Raw genomic sequence first — 26034 nt, forward strand, 5'->3', positions numbered from 1 at the left:
ATTTTTGTACGCTGAGCCGATATTGGCAGACTATTGGGCTGCCTTGGCTCCGTGTGTTACACAGAGCATCCCACTGCTCGGGCTGGATGCAGTAGGAGGGGACTAAGCGTTTTTGTCTAGAGCAACCATTTTTTCTGTCAAATCGTTACTCTTCTAGTCTCTTTTAGATTTTTTAATTTAATGCATTATTGATGTTGTGGTGCTGGTGAAATTTTGCAAATTGTATTTTCCATAAGTTGTGATTTTAATTGTGAGTGCAGAGACATCAAACATGAAAAGCCCATCTTTTTTCTAATTAGAAATTACACTTATAAATGTAATAAGGTAATCCCACTGTTAGCTTATGGGAGAGAAATGTCTTACAGTAAAGAAAAACAGATGTAATAATTTTTAACTACCAGGATATGTAAAACTTAAAAGTACATGTCCAACCATTTAAATAGACTGCACCCAGCCCTTAGGGTTGTCTAGGGCCTTCAAAGAGGGTGACTTATATGTATTAAAAAGGAAGGTTTGGGCCTCACAGGAGGGTAAACTTACCTGGTCTAATTGGCAGTTTACAAATGCATTCACAGACTGTGCAACGGCCCGCGCCATGTTTGAGGGGCTACTGAAGTGTGTGGCAAAATCAGTGCTGCAGGCCCACTTGCAGCATTTAGTTTACAGGTCCTGGGTACATGTAGTGCACTTTACTTGGGACTTACAAGTAAATTAAATAATTAAATATGCCAATTGTGGATAAGCCAATGTTACCATGTTTTAAGTAGAGAGCACATGCACTTTAGCTCTCGTTAACAGTGGTAAAGTGCCCAGAGTCCTAAAGCCATCAAAAATTAAGTCAGCAAACCAGGCCAGAAGGCAAATAGTCAGGGGAACCCATGCCAAGGATGCCAGGTCTAACACATTCTATTTGTCTGTTTAAGTGCCCTAATAATGTTCTACGAATTATGTAGCTTGGATCGTAGGCACACACATTTCTCTGATATTGCAACTCCTCATAGTTACTAATGAGATTCGTAGGCCAGCAAGTTTTTTTTGTTGATTTAGCAATAATGTTATCATATTCTATTCACAAGATCAGCCAACATTTATAGAGGGCAGCTGACATCCAGTTATGCGAGTTTCTGTTCTAGTCCTAACTGGATCCTAAATGTTTGTTTTGCATTTTTCAACAAAGAAATAAAATGTGTTTTATATGTGGACCTTCCATTTAGTAGTAGCGTGTGTCCTCACCCTTTTCTCGAAAGGGTTGTTGGCGGATCAGGATAACTGGACCAGCATTCCTGCCTCTCATACGTTAGTGGCTAGTTATGTTTCTGCGTGACCTGGCCACACCTAGAGGCAGATTTACAAGCCCCTTGCGCCACTTTTGCATCACATTTCCCATGTTAAAAGTGACGCAAAAGTGGTGCAAGTGACTTGTAAATCTGCCCCCTAGTGTGGCAGCTAAGTTGGAGTTGACCACTTTCTTTACTTGTAGCTAACATTGTGTCCTGCGTATTATTATTCTTTGTTTTTTTTCTCAGATTTGAGTCTCAAATGTTCTCCCAAAATATCAAATAATAGTTGATGCGTGGGAACTAGCAATTTCCTTTCGCTTGGTATTTGTGCTCTAAACTGATGAAATTACCCAGTGACTCGATTGTGAGTATGTATCAGTGCACTACGAATGCAGCCCTGTTAACAAATCGTGGCATTCTTCGCAGCTAAAGATGTAAAACGTGGGAATTAAAATAGTATTTTGGCCCCCCTCATCTATAGTATTTTCCTATAGCTTCTCTACTGCAGAGGTACTGCCCTGCTCTTGTCACGCTTCAACGACAATACTGATGTAACGCAGAACACCCATCCCTCCAGCTCACTTGACCCTCGAAAGCTTTTTGCTTTGATGTTTAAATAATGAACTGAGAAACCAGCAGGTGCGATATGCAAAAGAAGGCGTGGGCGAGAGAAGTGGGCAGCTGCCCCTCCACTGCCCTTTGCAAACATTCCCCATTTTCTCTTCATTTCTCAAGGATGTAATTTGAAGTGTCCAAGGGCGCCGCTGTATTCTACGGGTGGTCTGAGTAGGACAGGATGTGCCCTTTGGCCTTTCACGGCTTCCGCCTTTGGTGCCTCACCACCCCACCAATGGACAGACCCGCCTTTGACACCTCCGATTGCCATGGAGACCAAGTGCAATGGAGTCACCTTTTCTTGTCATCAGACAGCCCTGAAGAAGAGGGTGTGGACACTCTAGTTTATTATTTAGCGTTAGATTATATTACTTTAACTCACAATACATAGAATTCTTATGTTGCACGGCAGTTTGTTCAGAAGGCTGGTGTGCAACCAACCAAAAGGACAAAAACCCTATCGGAGTAGTTTCCAGAAAAGTATATATTTTTTACTATCGCACCAAGAGGAAACAATTAGTGTTAATAATGGTTCGAAAGGGAAGGAATCGCGTGAAAGAACTCATGGACGATGGTGAGTAAAGCGAATCGAACGACGTGTTTTCGGTATAAACCTTTTAATGCCAAAGCCCTTCACAAGGTGTTTCTGTGTCGATCGAGTAGGACTAGAGTAAACGGTATTTAATGATGAAGTAACGTTTAGCAGCTTATTGAATGTGAAACAATTGGGCAGAAGTATTTAATAGAATCAGAAGTCATGTATGATGAAACAGAAACAGTACCCTGTGGAAAAAAAATCTTATGCATCAAATTTGTGTCGTTGCAGTTGGAATTGACATCGATGGAATGGTGGAGAGCAGTGAATCGGAGGAAAGTGATGGTGAGTGGTGTTGCTGCACACGAATATTTACCGTAGTTGTGTCTTGAGCAGACCATGCCTACACCTGTGCTCTTCTGTTTTGTGATGTTATTTTTAGTCAGATGTCACGTATATGTTAGGACCTTTTACTTTTATTTTTCACATTCTTTTGAAAGAGATACGCATCCCGAGGCCGGTGTGGTACTAGGCACTTTTACAGCCTTGTTGTTCTATGTATTCTTCCAGTGTAGGACGCCTTTCTTCTTACACCCTCCTGACAGTTGATTTCTCTGAAAATTCAGAATCCCACTTCCGGTAATCTTGGTTTACACTTTAGGTTTCCATCAAGAGTGACGCAGGAACACCGCGTATGTAATTCCCCACCTACAATTACCGATGCTGCAGGGTCTGGTAATTCCGGGATTCAGAATTACTGTTATTTCCTGACGAATGAGGAACTACCATAGACAAGGGTGTTTCCGAGCCAATCTCATCAAATAATTCCAAACTTGTAGGCAGTTTTATATGGGCAAATTCCACCTTTACCAAATCACACCTAACATGGCGCCTGGGGTGTACAGTACAAATACAAGTACAGCGGACCCTGAACAACATTTTCGGTGTCAGGGTTAATTTGCGAATCTGGAAAAAGAATTTAGAACAAGGCAAGCTTCATAACTGAGTACCACGAATCCAGGGCGCCACGGCCCCAGAAAGGAGAGGAATTGGTCACAGAAGCGTGCCCTGTGTTCTTGCTAACCGGGCCTGTGGTTTGGATTTTTTTCAAGTATCCAAATTAGGATTTGTGGATTCCCAAAAATATCTAAAGGTCAGGCTCTACAGGCCAAATCTTTTGTGTAGTGGGGTTTGGCCAATTGCATGAAGGGGTTGACTCGGCAGGGGTCGTCCACTCACAATGGTTTGGGCACCGGTTCTGGCACCTACCCGCTTTGCATGCTCAGTTGGGGTTGACCACCCACGTTGGGTTGGATGCAGGGCATAGCCTTTGGCAGTGCGCAGTGGGATTTGGAAACTAAGTACATCATACTGATTCATGGTTCTGGCTAAATGTGCAAACCTGTGAAATCCCCCAGTATTGGTTAATAACACACACACAACACATATATTAACTCGCCCTGCCTGCCATGCTCAAAACACCAATCTGCCAACAATACAGATACCAAAAGAAAGCTATCAAGTGAACAGCAAGGCAGGTGAAATAAGTTATGGCATGTGTAGTGGTCATTGATAATCATTGCTGGCAAATTTCAGCGGTTTTACATGCTTGCGTCAGAATCATGACAGTTTTTAACAGTTCGATTTATATATACATGTATACACATTGGATACTTATTAAACCATATTGTATGCATAATATATTTGCAAAAAGGGGGGTTGAAGCATCGTGATTGCAAGGATTGTTTTCTGCACAAGAAAGTACATGTGCCCCATTCAGTGGAGGTGATGCTTACATGTACTCGAACGCAACATCTTACGGCTGCCTCACAAAGTATGAACAAATCATTTTGGGAGCTGAGAATGTTACATTGATGAGGTGTACAAGTCTGAATCCTGCAACTTTGATGCCCCTTTCTGGAAATGAGATTGTGATTGATGGAGCTGATCATGATTGTCTGGACGTGACTGAGCTGTGCACAAATGTCTGTCCCGATATACTTGATACACCTTTGCCTGAATCAGATCATGTGCTTTTTTGTCAACGGATTGTGTTTAAGAGATGGAGAAGTTAATCTTGGTTTGTTCCTGTGACATTCACGTTTTGCTTCCACCCACTAAAGCATACAGCATAGAACAATGGCTCAGCCTACTTTAGCCACTGGCTAACTTTACTTTGAGTGACTGATTTTAGTCCTTTTCACAAGAAGCACATCATTTTTTTTTTTTACATCTGACACAAGGTACATTCTTCAGTGCAAGTGTTTGTTTTTACGTTATTATTACTTTAGTGTTGCATTTTGTTAGAAATTGGGGTCTGTAGTTGGCAGAGGTATGCACCCTATCCAAATATGGACCCCCCACTAGTACACACTAAACGTTTACCTGGACTCACCATCTGGTAGCTTGGCAGAGAACAGTCAGGCTAAACTAAAAAGGCAATGTGTAAAGTATTTGTTCACACACACACAGTAACACAGTGAAAATACCACAAAGCACTCCATACCAGTTTAGAAAAATAGCCAATATTTATCTGAGTAAAACAAGATCAAAATGACTAAAATCCAACATACCCAAGTCAAGATATAAATGTTTGAATATTTAATAAAAATGCAATGTTTAGAAGTCTATAACTGGAGCTATCTGGTCAAGCTTGACCGGGATAATCCAAAAGTTCAGGTCGATCGCAATGGAGCATGTGCCGGATACAGGAGTCACGCGGACCCCAGTAACAGTACCCTGGATGTAATGAAATCAAACGCAATGTGTGGCACAGAGGAGGTGAGGCATCATGGATGCAGGTGAGGCATTGGTTCCTTAAGGCGGTGCAGGATCATTGAAGCTTTGCTGCTCCGTGATGATGCACTGGGCTCACGTTTAATGTCCCATCTTTTAAATACACTGCACCCTGGCCATGGGGCTACCCAAGGCCAACCTATGGTGTGCCTCACATGTAATAAATGGGAAGGTTTGGACCTGGCATGTAGGTGATCTTATTATCAAACAGAATACGTCCGGCTATATGTGAGAAAAAGAAAAATTAAAAGTAGATTTCATGTGATTTCAGAAGAAAGAGCCAGGAGGAGAAATTTCCTTCCGGACAAGAACCCTCACTCACCGTTAGGTGACATGCGTCATCATATGGTTCCCTCCGCACACCGAGGTGTGGGGCACAACTCCCCGAGGGGAGGAGCTAAGGTTTTTTCCCGAGATGAGCGTATGGATGGTGGTGAATGAGGGGCAGAGTGCGAAAAAGTGTGAGTGATTAAAAATGTCTCTCTGGGTCCACTAAATCTTTATTGGGTGGCATCAGGGGCAGAGTTAGAAAGCGAGAGGAGTAGGGATTAAACCAATATATCCCTAGATATAGGTAAACAGGTTTCTGCCATAGGCTGGTCCCCTAAAGACATTCAGAGGCATTCATCAGGACCATAGTTAAATAGTCAGTCTGCATACGTGAAAAAAATACATAATATACTGGACACCACAGGAACAGGGCGGTCAGGTGTTCAATGACCCAAGTCACTTCAAAGGGCTTCGTCTACTCTGGAAAACCAAATAAACAACATTCAAAACTACATTTATTGACATTACCAAAAATTTGCTTAATTTCCTTGGTATTGGTTATGCTTACCCATAATGTGATATACCACCCCAACTCTTCATGCTCTTGGAAAGTCTTAATGTGCCCAACTGTAAGGAACATAGAACATAATGTCTATTTATGTACATTTGTCACCATAAGTATTGAATAATTTTAACACCGAGAATCAACTGGGAGAAACCAACAGTCTATTCCGTCCTACCAGAACAACCATGATCCAGTGTAGGGTCCCACAGAATTTAGTGGACCTGTGTCTCTCACATTTCATCATATAACATCTCACATGCAAGATTGTATATGTGTATAAAACCGCTCCAACACTCGGGGGCTGATCAGTCCTTCGCATCTCTGGTCTTGTGTCAGGTATGCATGGCAGTTGTGTGCTGTACTAAGGATCATATGTAACTAGATCCATAAAGAAAACTTGACGGCAACAGGGAGTCTACACTCAATAACTATTGATTGGAAAGCACCAGTGGGTCTTCCGTGTTGGTCTCGAAACTGAAAAATAATCGAGAAGAGCACAGCCTTGCTCCGAGGTTATGAATACGCAGCGCATTGTCTCTATCGTCCAGCGGTATCAGTCTCTGATAGACTGAGTCTGTAGGGGGCCCAACAGCACTCACTCACCAATCCTTTAGGAAGTCCTATGATCAGGTCGTTTGTTTACCGCATTGGTATAGTGCAGATTGTCCGTGAACGTCCAGGTGAGAGTAACGCTGTCGCTGCCTGGAAGTTTGAAATAGACAAAACTGGATACTGCGTCAAGGACGTACGCGGACGTGCCGTGCTTGTCACGTGGGTCCAGAAACCCGCTAAGGATTCTGGGACCCTTAATCTCAGTGCCAAATAACGAGCCGCCTCCCACAAGTCAAAAGCCAGCTGACGGTTATACCGTTGGTAGACGGATCTGCTGGGGGTTCATTCACCCATGAAAGGATGTGCGTCACAATCTAGTGGGGGAAGAAATGCATTATATGCTCCTCCCGTTGAAAATGCAAAATACAGGGAACAAGTGTTCCTTAATCATTAGTGTACTAGAAAAAGTCGTCGCACATCCATAGGTGACAGTGTGGTAAAACTCACGTGGGCCGGTAACTCCTCTGAAATTCAACCAATTGTATCAATACCATACACAAATAGAATAACAGGGGAGTGAGACTCTGCACCAGGTTGCTGGATATTGGGCAATCTTGGCACTTGGGTTGACTGGAGGAATGGAACATGCACGTATGGTCCCAGGGTCAAGGTACCTAGAAAACACTTGCAATCCAGTCCACTGCGTCTTTCACACCACTGCCAAGCAGCACGTACACAGCCTAGGGCCAGACATGCAGACTCATCTAGTTATCTGGATAGATTGGTCCACGGTATCTTGTCGTTGAGACCCACGCTATCACTTTTCAGTTTGAAAACCCAGCTTTGTTCTCTGTAGAAGAGCACTGACTCTAATGAACCCATAATTGTGGTGTGATTGGGATTATCCAATACTAGCCAGAGGATGTCATTGGCTATGTGGCCAAGGTCTTGGAAATGTCTTGTGAGTTTTGAATTGGTCTTCAGGCATCTAATGGCACTTCGGTGCTCAGTGATCCTAGTTTTTACTTTACGAGTCGTCATCCCCACGTCCATCATGTTACACGGACACAGCTGGAGACCTGATTTCTTTGTTATTGTTCGTGGTCTAGTTTGTCCAATCATGTCTTTTATATTCTTGCTTCTTTTGAATGTAAAGAGCGGTTTGGAAAGAAATCTATTCCCTACATTCAAAATTGGCCAATTCTTTTCAATCCCCTTACTTACTGTGTCCATGAGATGAGTGTAAGTAGTCACACATACAAGCCTCTCCGCCGATAGTTTATTGTATGACTCTAGCAAGGCCTCTCTTTTATTGTTCCTTGCTCTTTTTGCTGCTTTCCTGATCAAATGAGAAGGGTATGATCTCCGTATCAAACAATTGCTAAGTGTCATGGCATGGTCTTTGAATTTTTCAAGTTCTCTGCAGTTCCTCCTTATCCTCGGGAATTGCCCCACCGGTAAGTTGTTTCTCAGGGCTCGTGGGTGAAAGCTGTCATAGCAGAGTAATAAATTATGTGACATGGGTTTTTTATAGAGCTCTGAACACAGGACTCCATATTTTTGGTACAGTTGAAGGAAGGGTAGAGATGTCTTACTGTATTCACAGGTGAATTTGAGGTTCCTGTTTCTTGTGTTTAGTCAGCCAGCAAAACTCAAGAGAAAATCCAGGTCACCTTCCCAGATGACCAAAATATCATCTAAATATCTCTACCAAGTTGTTATATTCCATGCGTATGAATTCTCAGGAGGATAGATGTGCATAGATTCAAATTGATGCATTTACAGATTAGCCATGCTCGGTGCAAACATACTTCCCATGGAAGTCTCTAATGTTTGCCAACAGAGGGACTCCTGATATTGAAAACAATTCTCCTTCATTGCCAAAGTTGCACAATCCATTATGAAAGATGCGGGTGTCAAATCTCCCTCCGTTCTTTCTTCCAAAGTTTTCTGATTGTCAAAAGGGTGTCATCTAAGGGTGGGCGGAGTTGACGGAGTGCCACTTCACGGAATTCCACAGAGTTGGCTAAAAACTATGGAATACCGCTCCGCACTGCCCCCTGCTGCCACCCACCTGAGGCTGCCGCAGACTTACCTGGTCACGCCGGTGCTTCCATGCCCTGACTGGGCTGTCCTCCTGACTGTCTCCTTTCTCCACTCCAGGCTCATCCCACTCACCTATGCTCAACGTAACTCCTGGGAGGACTGCGCATGCACGTGCATGCGCAGGGCTTCCTAAGAGTTGCGCTTGCCTGCGCAGTCTTCCCAAAAGTGACGTAGAGCGTCTGGGGAGTTGGACAAGCCTGGAGTGGAGAGAACTGGAGACCGCCAGGAGGAGAGGACAGCCCGGGCATGGCAAGGAATCACCGGCGTTACCAGGTAAGCCAGAAAGCGGGGTGGGTGACAGGGCAAATTCTGCTATGCCGCGGAGTCTGAGTTTTTTGCTAAACTTTGCTTTCCCAGCGAAGCACCGAGTTAGCAGAACTCTGCATACTCCGCTGGCCAAATGGAATTTCAGTTAGGACATTCAGCACATGTTCCGTGTCCTGCAGATAGGAAGGCATCTTGACTACAAACGGTCATAGGAACCAATCCCCAAACTGTGAGAGGGGCTCCAATTTGGAGCCTATTCCTGAAAATATCGGTCTCACCGGTTGGGGTCTTCAAGGTTTGTGAATTTTGGGGAGAACATAAAAATAGGGTGGCCTTGGTTTAGTAAGTTGTAAAAATTCACATCTACTCCTTGAAATCCACCCCTTTTCCTTTCCTATTTCAGCCAAATGTTTGATGGATTTCTGTAATCTGAATGTCGGATCACTCCGTAGTTTAGTATAGTGCTTCGTATTAGATAGCTGATGGACACATTCATCATGGTATTGTTTGCGATCCATAATCACTATGGCTCCCCCTTTGTCTGCCGGCTTGACTATGATTTCCTGATCCATTCCCAGGTTCTGCAGACATGTTGTTTCTTCCTTGGAGATGTTGAGGGATTTTTGCCATGGATTTCGGATTCTCAAAATCCTTGAGAACCACCTTCTCAAAGGTAGCCACATTCGGCGGGGACCAGTTGTAGTGGTGAATTAAAGGTGGACTTGTTGCGCAATCCTGTGTTCATAATGGAGTTTGTGGTAACATTCGGTGATTGTTCAATGAAAAAATTCAATCTAATCTTTCGAAAATATTGAGAAAATGCAATGTAGGTCGTAAGGTCATCTCCTAAATGAGTGGGTACAAAACCCAATCCTTTGTTGAGCACCCATGTTTCCCGGTAAGTAAGTTGTCTGTTACTTAGCTTAACAATCAGGTTGGACTGTTGCTCGTTGATGCCTCTGGGTCCTTGGTCCTGATGAATGCCTCTGGATCTCTTTAGGGGACCAACCTATGGCAGAAACATGTTGACCTATATCTAGGGATATATTGTTTTAATCCCTAGTCCTCTCATTTTTTTACTTTGTCTCTGAGGCCACCCAATAAAGATTTAGTGAGCCAAAAGAGACATTTTTAATCACTCACACTTTTTCACACCATCCATATGTTCATCTTGAGAAAACACCTTAGCTCCTCCCCTTGGGGAGTTGTAGCCCACACCTCGGTGTGAGGAGGGAACCCATATGATGAAGCGTGTCACCTAGCGGTGAGTGGGGGTTCTTGTCCTGAAGGATATTTCTCCTCCTTGCTCTTATTCTGACATTGCACGACTTCTACTTTTCTTTTTTCTTTTTCTCACATATAGAGGGACGTACTTTGTGTGATAATAAGCCTTCTATTGAGGGATTAGTACCCCCTGGCTTTTTTTGATCCCCGTTGATCCTTAGTGTATTTACAAGTAGCTGACCTTGCCAGGTCAACATGGCAGTTTAAAGCTGTACACACAGGTGCTGCAGTGGCAGGCCTGGGACATGTTTGCAGGGCTACTCATGTGGGTACCACAGTAAGTGCTGAAGCCCAACTGGTAGCATTTGATTTATGCGAATAATGGCCACCATTTTACCAGCGCCAACGTACCAAAGCTGAAAGCCATAACATCCAGGATGCCCAACGCATATTAGTTATGGCCATTATTATGCGAGAAACATACATCATTCAGCAAGGGGTGGCTAAAAGTAAGCCAGTCATGCTCTTAATATGTCAATGATGGCAGCGGGTATGGGAAAACTACACTAAATAATACCCGTGATAGTCAAGGATGACCATTATTACACCATGGGCACTATTATGCTGTGAACGGACAAAATTGCGCCAAAGATGAAACCCTTATAATGCGGGCGGGCATAAACGTTTGACGTTCCTTGACTCTAGGCGTAGCTTACAGTAAGCAACACTGTTTATTATGGAGGGATACCATGTCAGACAGACAGACACATAAATGAGGCTCTTATTTTTTCTTTGCTCTGGATCCATTCTCTGCTCCTCTCAGCTCTTGGGTTGATCATGCTCCTAACAAATGTTCTCTCTGGCTCCTACAGTTCCACACTTTGGTTGGTCAGCACTGATTACTACTGTCATTCTTTGATAGTACATTGTTCACACATGTGCTGCGACTGATAGATCAGGGCGTATAACATGGCCAATCTCCTTGTGATTTAGATTTAAAGTGGATACAGACAGTTGTGTGGCAGACCCCGTAACCAAACTCCGTTTGTGTTTGAGTGTTATTGTAAGGCTCTGCTATTGGTTTGCTTTCACTCCAAGTGTTTTGAGAGGAGCAGTGCTGCCCTCTTTAATATGCATAGACTCTCTGAGATTGTCTTGACTTGTCTTCAACTCTGAGAGCTACTTTCAGGGTGCTGGTGAGCTACCAGTAGCTTCCGAGCTACTCGTTGGAGACCCCTGGTTTATCTGACTGCTGCTTTTTCACACCAAACCAGCAGCTCACATGAGCTCTAAACATAGGTTCATGCGGGTGCTCTTTCTTAGCAACCAGAACTGTCTGACATTCCTCACTTCTTTCTTTCTCTCTTTCTTTCTTTCTTTCTTTCTTTCTTTCTTTCTTTCTTTCTTTCTTTCTTTCTTTCTTTCTTTCTTTCTTTCTTTCTTTCTTTCTCTCTCTTTCCTCTTTCGTTCCTTCTCACAATCTATCTTACTTTCCTTCCACCCTTTTCTTTTCTTTCTTGGCTTCCTATTTTATTCCGTCTGTCTTTTCTCCTTTACTTTTTCTTTGTTTCTTTCTTTGTTTCTTTCTATGTTTCTCTGTTTCTTTGTTTGTTTGTTTGATTGTTTGTTTGTTTGTTTGTTTGTTTCTTTCTTTCTTTCTTTCTTTCTTTCTTTCTTTCTTTCTTTCTTTCTTTCTTTCTTTCTCCAGACTGAATGGCCTCTCATGTCTGTGTTTGTCAAGACCTTTTCATTTTACTAAAATTATATGTATAACACAGGTACCTGTAGGGGTTTTGCAGCCAGACTTTGTTCATTAGTCTGTGGTTCTGTCATTCACATTGTCAATTGTCAGCCCACTTCAGCCATTGGCTGATTTCACAATGAGTTCTGGATTGCTACCCTTTCAAAAGGAGCACATCAACACACAAAGCCGTTCCCGTCAGTGCAAGGGAATACTATGGTGATATGTGTTTTTTGAGACCAAAACAGCATTTATGCCTTTAGTCAATGTTTTTTAGATTGATGGGCCCAGCAGCTTCCTAAACAATGAAGTTTTGCAAAAACCATGACAAAACAATATAAGGATTGCCAAAAGGCTAACTTCCAATACCAGACCATTTGGCTTTGCTAATTCTTGTTGTGTTGCCGCCCAACACACATTTGTATTTAATAGCTGTAATGGTTTATCCTAAGGTAGGGGTTGGCTGGACATATACAGCTGGGGAATGGGACTCAACTGACCGTTCCCCTTTCTCCCCACCTAAGACACCAGTACACCAAAGGACACGGGCAGGAATAAACTTGGACTTGAGGTGGGGCTGGGAAGAGACCACTAAAAAATAATACTAGTCCATGCAAAGTGGTTACTTTAAAGGGAAAATATTACTTGTGGAGAATCAATAAAGACATTTCAAGGGCAAAAGCACATATTTATTCTATTTCCCTAGGTAGAAATGGGACAATAAAGGCCAGTTTTGTTAACATCTTTGCAGGGTTTGCATCACAAAAGTGATGCAAACCAGCACAAAATGTTTCTTAGTAATATACTTTCCAGTGCAAGCGTAACCTGCTTTGAACTGGAGTAGTCTTAAAAGTAACACAAACCAACGTGAATCGCTGCTTTCCCTTACTTAGCATCTAGGGGCGTTCCATGGCTTGTACATGGGCATTCCCATCCAACCTCCCATGGCTTTTGACGCAAAGCCCTATCTACTAACAATTGTAGACAGGGTTTTGTATCAACATCAAAGCCACTTGAAAGCAGGCACTAGAAGGAGAAATATTTTTATTTCTCCTTTCTTTTCTGACTTTGAATGTATGCTTCACTGTACAGCACACATACAAAGCAGGAAAAGTTGTAAAAGCTGTCTAGGCATAGTATTTTGTACCGGAAGGGAACCCTTCCAGTAGAAAACCTATGCTAGATTCACACACACACCTTTACACTATGGCAGAAATGTATGTTCATGTCGCTCGGCAGCAAAATTCAGTGGTGGCCCTAGGTTGAAGTGAGAAGAGTGCCATAACTCTGTAGATATGGCACTCTCCTGCTCTCTCCCTATCACACAGAACTGGGCTGCAAGGAGTAGGGGCTAAGCTTGTGACGGGAGCATCTGTGTTTCTTCAGACTTTGAAACAGTATGACACACTTAGAAAAATAAACTCAGCACTCTCAAAATGAGGAAAATTAATTTATCAATGCAGTTTTAAAAGGAAGCAAATGCCTTTATGAATGCAGGATTTTAAGAGGAAGACAATAGATATTTATTACTATAAACAAGCATAGCACACACAAACACACACACACACACACACACACACACGCACACACACACACACACACACACACACATATTTATATAAATATATATATATCTATATATATATATATATATATATATATATATATATATTCAACAACAAGGTAGCCCCTTGAGCTGCACTCGAACCAGAGAGAAGGTTACCAGCCTTTAATCGCGGTATGGACAAGAAGGTTCGCCAATATGATGAACAGCCCTTCCTTCGCCTGACGCGTTTCGATGGAATTTCACCATCTCTTCAGAGGCTTTTAGGAAAGGAACGCGCTTGGCGGGCAACTACTTCCTTTTGTAATGTCACGCCCCTTATACGTGTTCCAAGTGTCTTATGGGAATCGTAGTGCCACAATTATTTCCAACCTTAGTAACGGTGCGCTAATTCCTGTCAAATACAGCCCAAACGTGAGCCCCAGCTTGCCTGCCAGTCCTTAATCCGAACTCTCTGTTCCACTTAGAGAGTGGTGAATCCACTCCCGTGGCCCCCTGGGAATCGTGGGGTGGTGCAGACTCGGCAGATGGGCGTCCGCCTCAAAATTCAACAACAAGGTAGCCCCTTGAGCTGCACTGTATGATGAACAGCCCTTCCTTCGCCTGACGCGTTTCGATGGAATTTCACCATCTCTTCAGAGGCTTTTAGGAAAGGAACGCGCTTGGCGGGCAACTACTTCCTTTTGTAATGTCACGCCCCTTATACGTGTTCCAAGTGTCTTATGGGAATCGTAGTGCCACAATTATTTCCAACCTTAGTAACGGTGCGCTAATTCCTGTCAAATACAGCCCAAACGTGAGCCCCAGCTTGCCTGCCAGTCCTTAATCCGAACTCTCTGTTCCACTTAGAGAGTGGTGAATCCAGATGGGCGTCCGCCTCAAAATTCAACAACAAGGTAGCCCCTTGAGCTGCACTCGAACCAGAGAGAAGGTTACCAGCCTTTAATCGCGGTATGGACAAGAAGGTTCGCCAGTATGATGAACAGCCCTTCCTTCGCCTGACGCGTTTCGATGGAATTTCACCATCTCTTCAGAGGCTTTTAGGAAAGGAACGCGCTTGGCGGGCAACTACTTCCTTTTGTAATGTCACGCCCCTTATACGTGTTCCATATATATATATGCACTGAAAAAAACATAGGTTTCAGGCCTGATATAGTTAGGAATTAGCATTTAAAAAACCTTAGAAATTCACTGAAAAAACCATAGGTTTTAGGGGTGTTATAGTTAGCTGGACATTTCACTCGTACGAAACCATTCAAATTCCTCCGATATAGTTAATTGTACTAACTACATCTTGTGCGCCCGCAATCCACTGCTGATGATGATGTCACATATTACATCATTCATGACATGGTCAGTGACATCACTGATGACATCTCAAATGACATCACTGATGACATCATCCATTGAATGTGTTTTTTTTAGTTATTTAAATATATATTATATATATATATATATACCACCCGGGGGTGGCGGTCCCCAGGGCTAGAGGGGGCCGTGAGCCCCCCACATTTTTTGTCATAAAGCCCCGGGGGTGGTGGTCCTCGAGGCTTGGGGGGGCCTTTGAACCCCCGACCCATTTTTTCTAAAGCCCCGGGGGGTGGCGGTCCCCGGGGCTGGGGGGAGCTGAGAGCCCCCCCACATATTTCTCAAAAGCCCCGGGGGTTGGCGGTACCTGGGGACCCCCCATAACTATAATATAATGCCCCCGGGACTTGGCCCCGCGGGGGCTAATTATAAACGAAGTGCAGGAACCCGCGCTTCATGTTTTTTTTTCTGCAGTGGGATGCGCGGATCCTATGCACATCCCACAATTTAAAAAATTAAAAAATGTTTGGGGCCTTGGGGGTCCTTGTGGGACCCCATGAGCAGGCCTAGGGTACCAGGATGTGTCTACCCTGCCCCCTTTGCGCGTTTTGCGAGGTTTTTTCTTTGGTTTTTTGTGCCTCAGTTCTACTGAGGCACAAGATGTCTGCCAAAACTTCCTGATTTGGAGTGTTGACAGCCAATTAGAATACAGCTCGTGCACGGCAGGGTGCGCTTAGGTTGCGCTTAGGGTACGCGGACCGTCCGAGGCCATAGATATATATGTACATTTAATTGTGATTTTCTCTGAAACTGCTGAATGGATTTACACCATTTAAGCAAAAGGCACGAGTCTGAACTGAGGACTACCTCTTTGCCTAATTTGGCGTAATTCCGTTCAGCAGGTCGGGCTGTAGCTGCGGCTAAAGGTCCTATGGGAAATTGCATGGGGAAAACACGTTTTGGGACCCCCTTTTTTCTCAGCCCCCACTACACGAATCATCCAGAGACTTTCAGGATAGGAGCAGACTGGAACTGGCCAAACGTTTTGAAAATTCTGCGACGATTCGTCAATCGGCGCCAAAGTTATTGGGAATAGAATGTTGCGAATTTCCTATGGAAAATAGGTCCTAACTATATCTATCTACTGGCGACCGCCAGTAGGTAATATATAAATGTATATATTATATATATATATCAATCAAGAAATCAAAACTTAGTATATATCACCGATGGAGTGTCCTTCAACATTCTGGCCAGCACGAGTGGAGAGCCCACCCAGTCTGGCAGAAGTCTCGATCGAGAACACAAAAAGTCCACGGGCAATGTATCCATTCCACAGGCGAGCTCCGGTCTGAGAGCCAAGAGTCCCCATCTTTAATACCTCTACTCAAATCAAGGAGATATTTCTAGAAACCTCTCCCCCTTCCTTTGGTTGCAAAATAAAAGCTGGCTGCACCAGTCTGCATCGAGGTCACCCACAGAAGCTGGCAAGTCACCAGTGTTTGCTCCGAGGCAGGACAGTAAATTCCTCTCTCATGCTTGTGAATGACATCAACTGCATATCCCACACTTCAGTTTCAGAAACTGTTTTACTCTGTGCTGTGAAGTGCTGTGAAGAATGCATTCCCATCCCGTAGCTGCAAGAAAGCACAAAATGAAGTCGTGACACAAAATGGAGTTGATGGTCTCCATATTGCTCATTGTTTTACAGCATCTATTCAGGCAGACACTCACATTGTAATAAGGTGTTTGTTATACAGTTCTTTATTGAGCTTTTTATTCATACAAAAAGGAAACAGCCAAGGTCTGTGATAATCCTGGACCATTTCAGCTATATCAGGTAATACTAAAACATTAACAAAACACGTGTGAAATAAGAACACCACCAAGAAAATGAATGCAGGCCGAGTAAGAGGGAATCACAATAGAGGGGTGAATCCTAGGGTGTAGAAGAGACGGAATTGGGGGGAAGAGTCATGGTGAAATAGATCTCATTAGTATTCCTTGTATGGTTGATCAAAAGCCAAAATGTACTTGCCCCATACATATGGCTCACATAAAGGCGAGGAGGGAAACAGTAGGCGAGGCAACATTGCTCAGCGGTAAGTGGTCATAGGGTTGTGGCTGAAGTGCCGGGGAAGGTCGATGTAAGAATAGAGATGATCAGGTGGGTTAGAGAGATTCAAGTGTCCAGTACTCTACAAAGTCACCAGTAAGTCCTTGGGAATGGTTGTTGTAATAGTGGGGTGTATGAGGTGTGCCAGGAAATCATAGCCGGTATAAGTGTAAGGGTCATATGTACAAACCATTTATGCATTCATAAATGGCCTAATGGGGGCTATTTCCCACGCCAAAAATGCTTTCACATATGCACAAATGCCAAATTGTGATTTGTTAACTTTTGCCAAATTGCAATTTGGTATTTGGAAGGGGCATGTTTAAGGCAGCCCTTAAATATCGAATTGCAGTGGGGTTTTCATTAGCACCTCCTGTGCACCACGACGCGCACCCTGCGCGTCCGAGACTCACTCTGCTTCCGATGCACACGTTAACAAGGCGTTCTTCACCAATGCCTCCTGTGCACCACGACACACACTCAGCGCATCCGAGACTCACTCCGATTCCGATGCACACGTTGACAAGGCACTCCTCACCAATGCCTCCTGTGCACCACGACACGCACCCAGAGTGTCCGAGTCTCACTCCTCCTTCGTGTGTCCAAGATCACAGGGCACACCATCTGAGGGTCTCAAGCTGCCACAACACGCGCCCACCGCATTGCTTGAAACATTTCCAGAAACTTTTATGTTCCTGTGTTTCCAAACAGGAAGCCAGCTCCCCTCGGGCCCTTGGGGTTACAAGACACAGCACAAAGCACAGTCTTCGTCAAGCAGGGGGACCCAGCACCCAAAGCACAGTCCCAACAGCCACTTCCTTGATTAAAACAGCTAACTGCAGAACAGCCCCAGATCATGAAGCAAGGGTCTGTTCTCCCCCAGCAGTCTATTCTGTTGTTTCTTCCTTAGCAGAGGTTCCTCTTGACCACGAAATGGGTCCAAGCCTTTTCAGTCTCAATCCATTTCAGTTTCATTCCATTCCAACGTTCAGGGGTCCCAGCTCTAATAGTTATACCCCTAAATGTATTTGAAGTTCGTTTGTGCTCAGGGGTCCCTGACCCCTGCCTAAATCAGTTCTGGGTGTCTCTCTCCCAGTGTCACCTTTCTCCCTTTGATACTGGGGGTCTGGATCCTTAATCACTCAGCAGGAGACAGGTCAATTGGTTTATAGCAGCAACCCAGGCCTCTTCACCTCCTGGGGCTTCTCTCCAGCTGCAGGGCAGCCTGGTGCCATCTTAACCCCTACCTGGGTCAAGACCTCCCCCAGCACCTCTCACCTCTCAGATCCAGACAGTCAATCCACATTCATCAGAGATACACAGAAATGCTTAAAGCACAACACTCAGACACTTTCACTGACACTGTGAGTTCAGACATACCAAACTTCACCTCTCCATTTTATATCTATGGGAAACTAGGCTAATAATCACAATACCCAGCCTCCCCCATTCTGTCCTATGGGCAGGATGGCCTTTCACCAGTGAAAACGAAATAGAGTGCTTTTCACTGTCAGGACATAGCACAAACCTCAGAATATGTTATGCCATTTACTTACACTGCACCCTGCCCAGGGGTTACCTGGGACCTACCACTGGGGTGCCCACTGTGTACGCAAAAGGGAAATTAAGGCCTGACAAGTGTTTGCACTTGTCAGGACAACATGCTAACTTAGCAAACTGTGCGCAGGCCCTACACTGTTCCCTTCTCCGCGCACCTTTGCATTACTAGCCCTGGCACACACAGTGCACATCACTAGGGACTTTACTAGTAAGGCAAATCATGGCCAACCAATTACCATTACACTTTACACAGGAAACACATGTACTTTGACACTGATCAGCAGTGGCAAAGTACCCAAAGCATCTAAAAGCAAAGGAGGCAGAGGCAAAAAGTCAGGGGTAATCACGCCAAGATGTGCCAGGTCTAACAGGCACACTTTGAGAAGTCTAGTGCCATTTGTGTAAAAGTTTGAAATAGCTGTGATTGTTCCTTGTTCCCTCAACCCTTTATTATGGAACACTAAAATATCATACCACATGTAGTCAAAATAAACCTCTTGCTTCATCTGCCTTATATGTCTAATGGCATCCACCATTGGTGTAGAAAACAGAATACCAATAATAAAATAGTACCCAGTGATCACTCCCCTGTATTGTCCCCAAAGTAGCAAATACTTCAAAGATGGAAGAAATGAGAAGCGAGTAAGAAGCCCACTGTGAAACTCACAGCGGGTTGGCTGATTACATTTACATATTTGAGATGGATTCAAACCAAAGACTATGTGAAGTTAGTTGAATAACTTTAGCCATCCTCCATTTATGAGCTCATCCAGAATGTGAATTCCAGCCTACTTCGACATCTTCCGATGGATCTCTTGCCCATTGATTCATAGTCATGCATTGTCCTAAAGGCGCTCACTCAATACATACTAGAGTCAATTGTCAAGAGCCTGTGTGCATCCTTTTTTTGTGAGGGCATTGTTGGATCCAAATTCCAGATCCATTTATTGACAAGAACCCATATAGGTTTATTGAGGCATGACAGAAGCATAAAAGTGATAAAGGCCAGTTAATGAGCCAAAATTAACCTAATTGGAGAAAGTGTTAAACCCTAAAGGGAGCACAATTATTATTGCCACTCCAAAATATACCACACTGGGGAAAATATTGGACTATAAAGGGTAATATTTACAACTTTTGCTCCAAACTAAGCCTTCTTGCTGCTTTATCCTACATTAAAATAAAAGGGCAGGAATGTACCATATCTACGAGATACTGCACATTCCTGTCCTTTTCCCCAGCGCTGTTGCACAAAGGGCTGCCATGCGCCAACTCAGGCAGCCTTGCACCATGGTGCAAGGGTGCATGCGTTGCAGAGATGCGTGTTTTTAGCAGGAAGGGACGCCTTCCTGCACAAAAACGATCACAAGAGGCTTTTTCCTCTTTCTATGGGTGCTGCAGAATGCGGCACACATAGAAAAAGAAAAAATGAGGAGAAATTATAGTATTTCTCCTTGTTGAGCCTCCCTTATGCATCCCTTGAGGAGGCGTAGTCTTTTGATGCATTTCCAGGTTTGCGAAATCTCATAACTCTGTGAAAGTGTCAAATGCCATGGGTGTTACATGGAAACACCCACTGTACCGCCCATGGCATGCCTCCCCATCGCAGGGTGTGGCAACACAGCGACTTACGCTGCATTGTCTCAGTCCATAGCCATAAGGCATTGTAAAGCTATGCAGAGTGGCATTATGTGGCCTTGTAGATATAGCCTGCAGTGTGCCCCATCGGACTGTCACTAAAAGTGAAATTCTGGTGGCTCAGGCACCTTGTAAATAAGGCCCAGGGTATCTGGTTGGCAGAGGTGTGCACTCTGTCAAAGCAGGAACCACAGTCCTCGTCAGGGTAAGTCAACCACACACCCTAAATCAACCAGTGCTCACCACCTGGTAGCTTGGCACAGAGCAGTCAGGCTTAAGTTAAGAGGCAATGTGTGAAATATTTTGGGCAACACTTCAAACAGTAAAACAGTGAAAACACCGGACAAAAAGATTCTACACCAAGTTAGAAAAACAGCTATTAATTTAATAAATAAAACAAGATCAAAATGACAAGAATCCAATGAGTATAACTGGAGATATAGAATTTTAAAGAAATAAGTAAGAATAGGTCAAAAAATACTAACGGCCTGATTGGTTGTTTGGCAGACAACGGACCGCCAGACTCGCAGGGGTTTAGCAGTAACTGTCTTCCGACCATCCTGTCACAGTCGGACCGCCATTGCACCACCGCAACTGCCAGGGATCCGTGATCCCTGGTGGTGGTGCAGCAGTTTTGAGGACACAATAGTTCCGCCAAGCATATTACAAGTTTCCTCTCTGCCGCGGTATTCATGTCAGTTACTCCTCCATGAAAACTGTGGTGGAGAGGAAACTTGCCTCTTGGCTATGGGGTGCATACAGGGGGGCACATGTTGTGCCCCTCTGTGTGCATGCACCACAGTACCTGTACACAGGCACTGCCATCGGAACACCAAAGAACCACCAGCTAGTGACTGAAAAAATCATAGTCTGGAAGGCGGTGTGTGCATGGCTTTGGAAGTGAGGCGGTTCGACCCCTACACCGCCAAACTCGTATTCAGGCCCTAAGTGTTAACAAGGGACATCTGGTCGCACTGGATTGGAACAAAGTTAAATGATCAGACTGGCCACAATGGAGCGTGGGCTGGCTACAGGGACCAGGTTCGATCTGCTGAGCAAAAGTGCCTTAGTCTTGACTGCATTGACGTAGGAGATCCTGTTGATGAGGAAGATGCAGGATGTAGCCAAAGTGATGTGTCTATGTTGAAGCAATCTGTCTGTGTTGATCCTCGCAGTGGCGGTGATGTGCTGGTCCTGATCAGCACATCAGTGGCGATGCCTCAGCTCCGATGAGCAAAGGGGCTGCGATGCCGAGTTCTCAGCATCGTCGTCAGGCTGCCATCGACGGAGATGCGAAGACCTTGAGCTGGGGTGAGCGTTGTGCAGTGCTGATTTGGAAGGCAATGCGCCAATGTTGATCCTTGCAGCAGAAGCGATGCACAGGTTCAGGTCACGCAACAAGGGCAATGCACCAGTTCTGATGCAGGCAACGGAGCCGATGCACCAGTTTTAGAGAGGATGCATACATTTGACTGAAGCAACCAGCTTAGGCCCACTCCCAAAGGTCCAGGACTAGGGTGACACCACTAGGCAGGGCAGGCTCATAGATGGCAGTTCCAGGTGCAGAAGTAGGATAAAAGTATTTTATGTCCCTGCAGATCAGGAGGCTAGCCAAGTAGCTGTTGGAGTCACAATGATTCTGGGGGTCAAGCGATGCAGGTCCAGCCGTCCTCACCTAGACCAGGAGGGCAGCAGGCAGCAGGTCAGCACAGCAAGAAAGCAGTTTTTCCAGAGCACCGGTCCAGCAGAGCTGAAGTCCTTCAGTAGCACAGCAGTCCTTCTTCATGGCATAGTATCCTCAGGGCCACAAATGTACTGAAGTGGTGGGGGTCTGTGGTCCAGTTCTTATACCCAGTGATTCCTTTAAAGTGGGGGGGGGGCTTCAAAGAAGGGTCTTTGAAGTGCTCAGAGATCCACCATTCCTGCCCTGGCTCTACACACACAACAGGGGGGTATGCAGTCTTTTGTTTTGGGACAGTACACAGTCTATTCAGGTGTAAGTGTGAGGCTGTGTCCAAATGCTCCCTCCCATCCTGCTAAGATGGCCCATCAAGGTCAATCAAGTTACACCTAAGCTCCTATTGTGTGCAGCTGTCTAGGGGGAATACACAAAGCCCAGCTGTCATCCAACCTTGACATGCAAATTGAGACAGGCTGCATGCACACAGGGCTAATGCCAGCTTTCTAAAGGTACAGTAAGAACAAAAGTGGCACTTTCAAAATTGTATAGATAAATTCCACTTTGCCATTAAAGAGGATTTATCATTACCATTCCATAGTACCAGACATGACAGATCCACCACTTCTCAATTAGGAATTACAGCTCATTAAATGTAATAAGGAATCCACAATGTTAACCAATGAGTGTCGTCGACCTCACAGTAGTGAAAAACTATTTTGGGGGATTTTCACTACCAGGTCGTGTAAGACTTAGCGGTACATGTCCTACCTTTTACTTACACATCACCCTGCCCTATGGGCTACCATGGCAGTGTAACACTGCATTCAGGCTGCAATAGCAGGCCTGGACATGTTTTAAAGTTCTACCTAAGTGGATGGCACAATAAGGGCTGCAGGCACACTGGTTGCATTGGCCCTGGGTATATGGTATACCACTTCACAAGGGACTTACAAATAAATTAAATATGCCAATTGGGTATATGCCAATCAAACCATATTTAGGGGATTGAGCCAAAGCACTTTAGCACTGGTTAGCAGTGGTAAATTACACAGTCCTATGGCCAAAAAAAATTGAATTCATATTTTAAACAAACAAGGGAACCCATAATTGGTCAGGGACCATGGGTATAAACTGTTCTAAGGAACATTGGCCCCTAACAATAGAGTTATAAGGTCAAAACATATACAAACAGCGATACAATGATATCTACTTTTTGTCCTATTGGACTCGATCATTTAATGTGCATGGTAAAAGTAAAACATACAAGTGGGAACGTAATTATTCTAAGGAATTCAGGCAAACAAAGGAGTGTGGCCGAACAATTTATAAAATACTGGCCACGGATAAATAAATAAATAGTGCAACCAAGCACATATTTATAAAATTATACAATCGTGTCAAGGTGCGAGAAGTCAACGACGTTTCGATGACTCTACACGAATGCAGGGATCATCTTCAGGACAAAAGAATGGATGCCTGTGGTGATTGCCTACTGGGGAAAAGAAAAAAAGGAAAAAGGGGGGAAAACAAGGGGAAAGGCCGAAAAGAAGGAAGCAAAAGAAGCGGGGGGAAACGGGGGAGTTCGAACACAGTTAAGAAGAGAATGTAAATTCTTTACAGCACATATGGAAAAGGTCGGTGATGCATGCCAGCATGCCAGCAGGAGTGATGATCATATACTATAGGCTTTAGATGTGGAGCATGCTGATATGTCCTATTAGAGGCAGTGATTATAATTAGGGCTCCCGGTTTTATGGTATTTATTTTTTTGCCATTTCCGTCTGTATTTATCCATATTTATTTTTTGGGCATTTTTTCTGTATTTATCCGCATTTATTTTTGCCACAAGCAAAAGACGACCCTACAGCTGGTATTTTTCCACATTTATTTCAGTTAAAAAAAACACATGTGCAACTGCTTGTACACGGACACAAGAGCTGAGGGAACAACAAACTAAATGGCAACTAACGCAAAGCACACCGATCACAATGCAAAAGGGCCACCACAAGCCCCCCCCACCCACATGAGGAATTATATGCAATTCACGCACCCATGCATCAAAATAGGCTTACAAACAACCACACACGAGTAAGGGCGCAAAATCCAGCTGTTTAAAACAAAATAGAAACCAACGGTCTTTAATTTGATAGCGCATGGAGGCAAAGGAAAGCACAAATGCAGTGTGCCTGAATCAGCACACTGAAGCCTAACCTGCTGATATGCCAGTTCTCTGTTCAGAGCCCAGCACTGTTGCCGTAATGCCATTCTAGCAGATGGCTCAGCAAGTTTAGTGGTGGTTTCTGACATATCGTAAGCTCAAATGTCAGCAGTCACCTTAGTCTTTCATCTATCAAAGGATGGTAAAATTAAAGCCATAACGCTGGTTTGTTTTGCATTTGTTTTTTCAGAGGGGCTGCTAATTTTTACAATGAGTACAGTGTCCAACACGTCTCTTTATCGCGTTTTAATATTTCATTAACCCGACTGCGTGCAGGCTTTCAGCAAGGTCTCAAAAGCTGTGGTGCTGTCATCACGTCACTTCAGGAAAGTGTATCTTTTTAAGTTCAGAGTCGTACAAAGCTTTCAACATGCAAACACAACTATTTAAAAGCACAGCTCGCAGAATACAATGGACACTCCCTGAGCTGCAGTTATCCTAATCCTTCGGCTCAATGAAGGTTAATTGCCGAATCAAAACCCCCTGGTGCTGCCTGTTCATACGTGGTGGGGGGGTCGGTTCCAGAGCCCGAGGCTGCAGCAGGACAGACAGTGTCAAAAGCAGCAATCAAGGGGTCGCCATTAATCTGCCCCCTGACTTCACAGAAATACATTTATCTTGTGAAATGGTGACGGCCTGGCGCAGAGCTCACTGGAGCGGCGGAGCCCTGGAGATGCCCAATTCAAAAGAAGAGCTGGGGCAGCAACAAAAGGAACAGAGGTGTGGCAACTCTGGGCTAAGCACGGCAGCGCGGCAAACTTTACTAGTATTTTGCCGTTTCTAAATATAAATACAGACAAAGGAAACATAGTTTCCCGTCTGTATTTATATGTAAAAATCCGTATAAACGGAAAACCGGGAGCCCTAATTATAATCAAGGTGATTGTGAATAGAGGGTGATGTCAAGGTACCTTGGTACAGTGGTTGAAGTGCGTCAATAGACTACTGTGGTCATCGGAACAATTACCTTTGAGAGGTGACAATGGTATGTTAACCACAATGCCCAATGACATAGAGATATGCAATCAAAAGGAGATCGGGGTGGGTAGGAGGGGATCTAATGACCCACTTCCATGTGAATGGGGAGAATTATGTACATACCAAGGATCTGTCACAGATGGCGTTATGATGGATGAGTCGATAAGTGGTAAGGCTGGTGCGACAGTTCCTGCGGAAAAGGGTTAGAATAATAAGGAGGCTATAAATGTGAAGGGAAGGTCACCTTACTCAAGGTGTGAGGGTAAATGCGGCATACCTAATTGTAGAGGGAGTCCGGCCCAAGGGGCGTGGGTCAGGAGAAGTGGTAATGGAGGTCGGTCCCAGGGCAGCCTGGCGGGCTGTTGCTGTGGAAATGAAGGATAAGGAGGGTTAAGGGAGAGGGGGCGCCCAACTGGTTGAGGAGCCTAGGCCCTCATGGCAATCCTACCTGATGGGTCTGGTTAGTCCCACAGAATCTGGGATCCGTACCGTGATCGGCATCCAGGTTATTAGTGGGGTATGGGAAGCGTTGTCAAGGAGGAATAGATACGTAGAATTTGACATGAACTGAATGGGCGTGAGCGGGAGGGACTTGATGACGTGGTGTGGTTGGGGAAGTGTGTGCGAAGGTCGAGAGCACAGCCATATTGTTGAAGGAAAATCAGATTAGGAATAGTATACGCGAGAGCCAATACAATTGTTAATCTTGTGCTTATTGTAGACACCATTCATTAAAATTATTGAATAATAATATAGTAGAAGGAGTTTATGCTTTCTATGTGCACAGTATTAGGATTGAGAGGAACCATTGTTTATACGGGAACAGAGCATAATGGTAGAGTTAACATACAATCCATTAATATTTTTTCAGCAATACATAAAATGAACAACTCAGGATGGGTATAATGTACAATCTGCCTGAGCACATAATAACTGTGTAAGATAAGGCAGTGTACAAAATATCCAGAATTATTCACATGATGTGGTGCCCTAGGGATACATTTAGAATGTGCTTCGTTT

At 44.3% G+C, this 26034-nt stretch overlaps 1 protein-coding gene across 1 annotated transcript in view; it reads left to right on the forward strand.

Annotated features, from left to right (window-relative positions):
* The first annotated feature begins 2369 nt into the window (after nucleotides 1-2369).
* Nucleotides 2370-26034, forward strand: part of LOC146866022 (transmembrane channel-like protein 2-B) — a 704484-nt gene continuing 680819 nt past the window's right edge. Inside the window, exons 1-2 of the mRNA XM_085633032.1 lie at nucleotides 2370-2469; nucleotides 2722-2775. Of these exons, the coding sequence (XP_085489158.1) occupies nucleotides 2424-2469; nucleotides 2722-2775 (100 nt within the window). The 5' untranslated portion in view covers nucleotides 2370-2423. The remainder of the gene's footprint in view (nucleotides 2470-2721; nucleotides 2776-26034) is intronic.

The sequence above is a fragment of the Triturus cristatus genome, chromosome 2_1 (assembly GCF_964204655.1).
Source record: "Triturus cristatus chromosome 2_1, aTriCri1.1, whole genome shotgun sequence".
NCBI classification, from domain to species: Eukaryota; Metazoa; Chordata; class Amphibia; order Caudata; family Salamandridae; genus Triturus; species Triturus cristatus.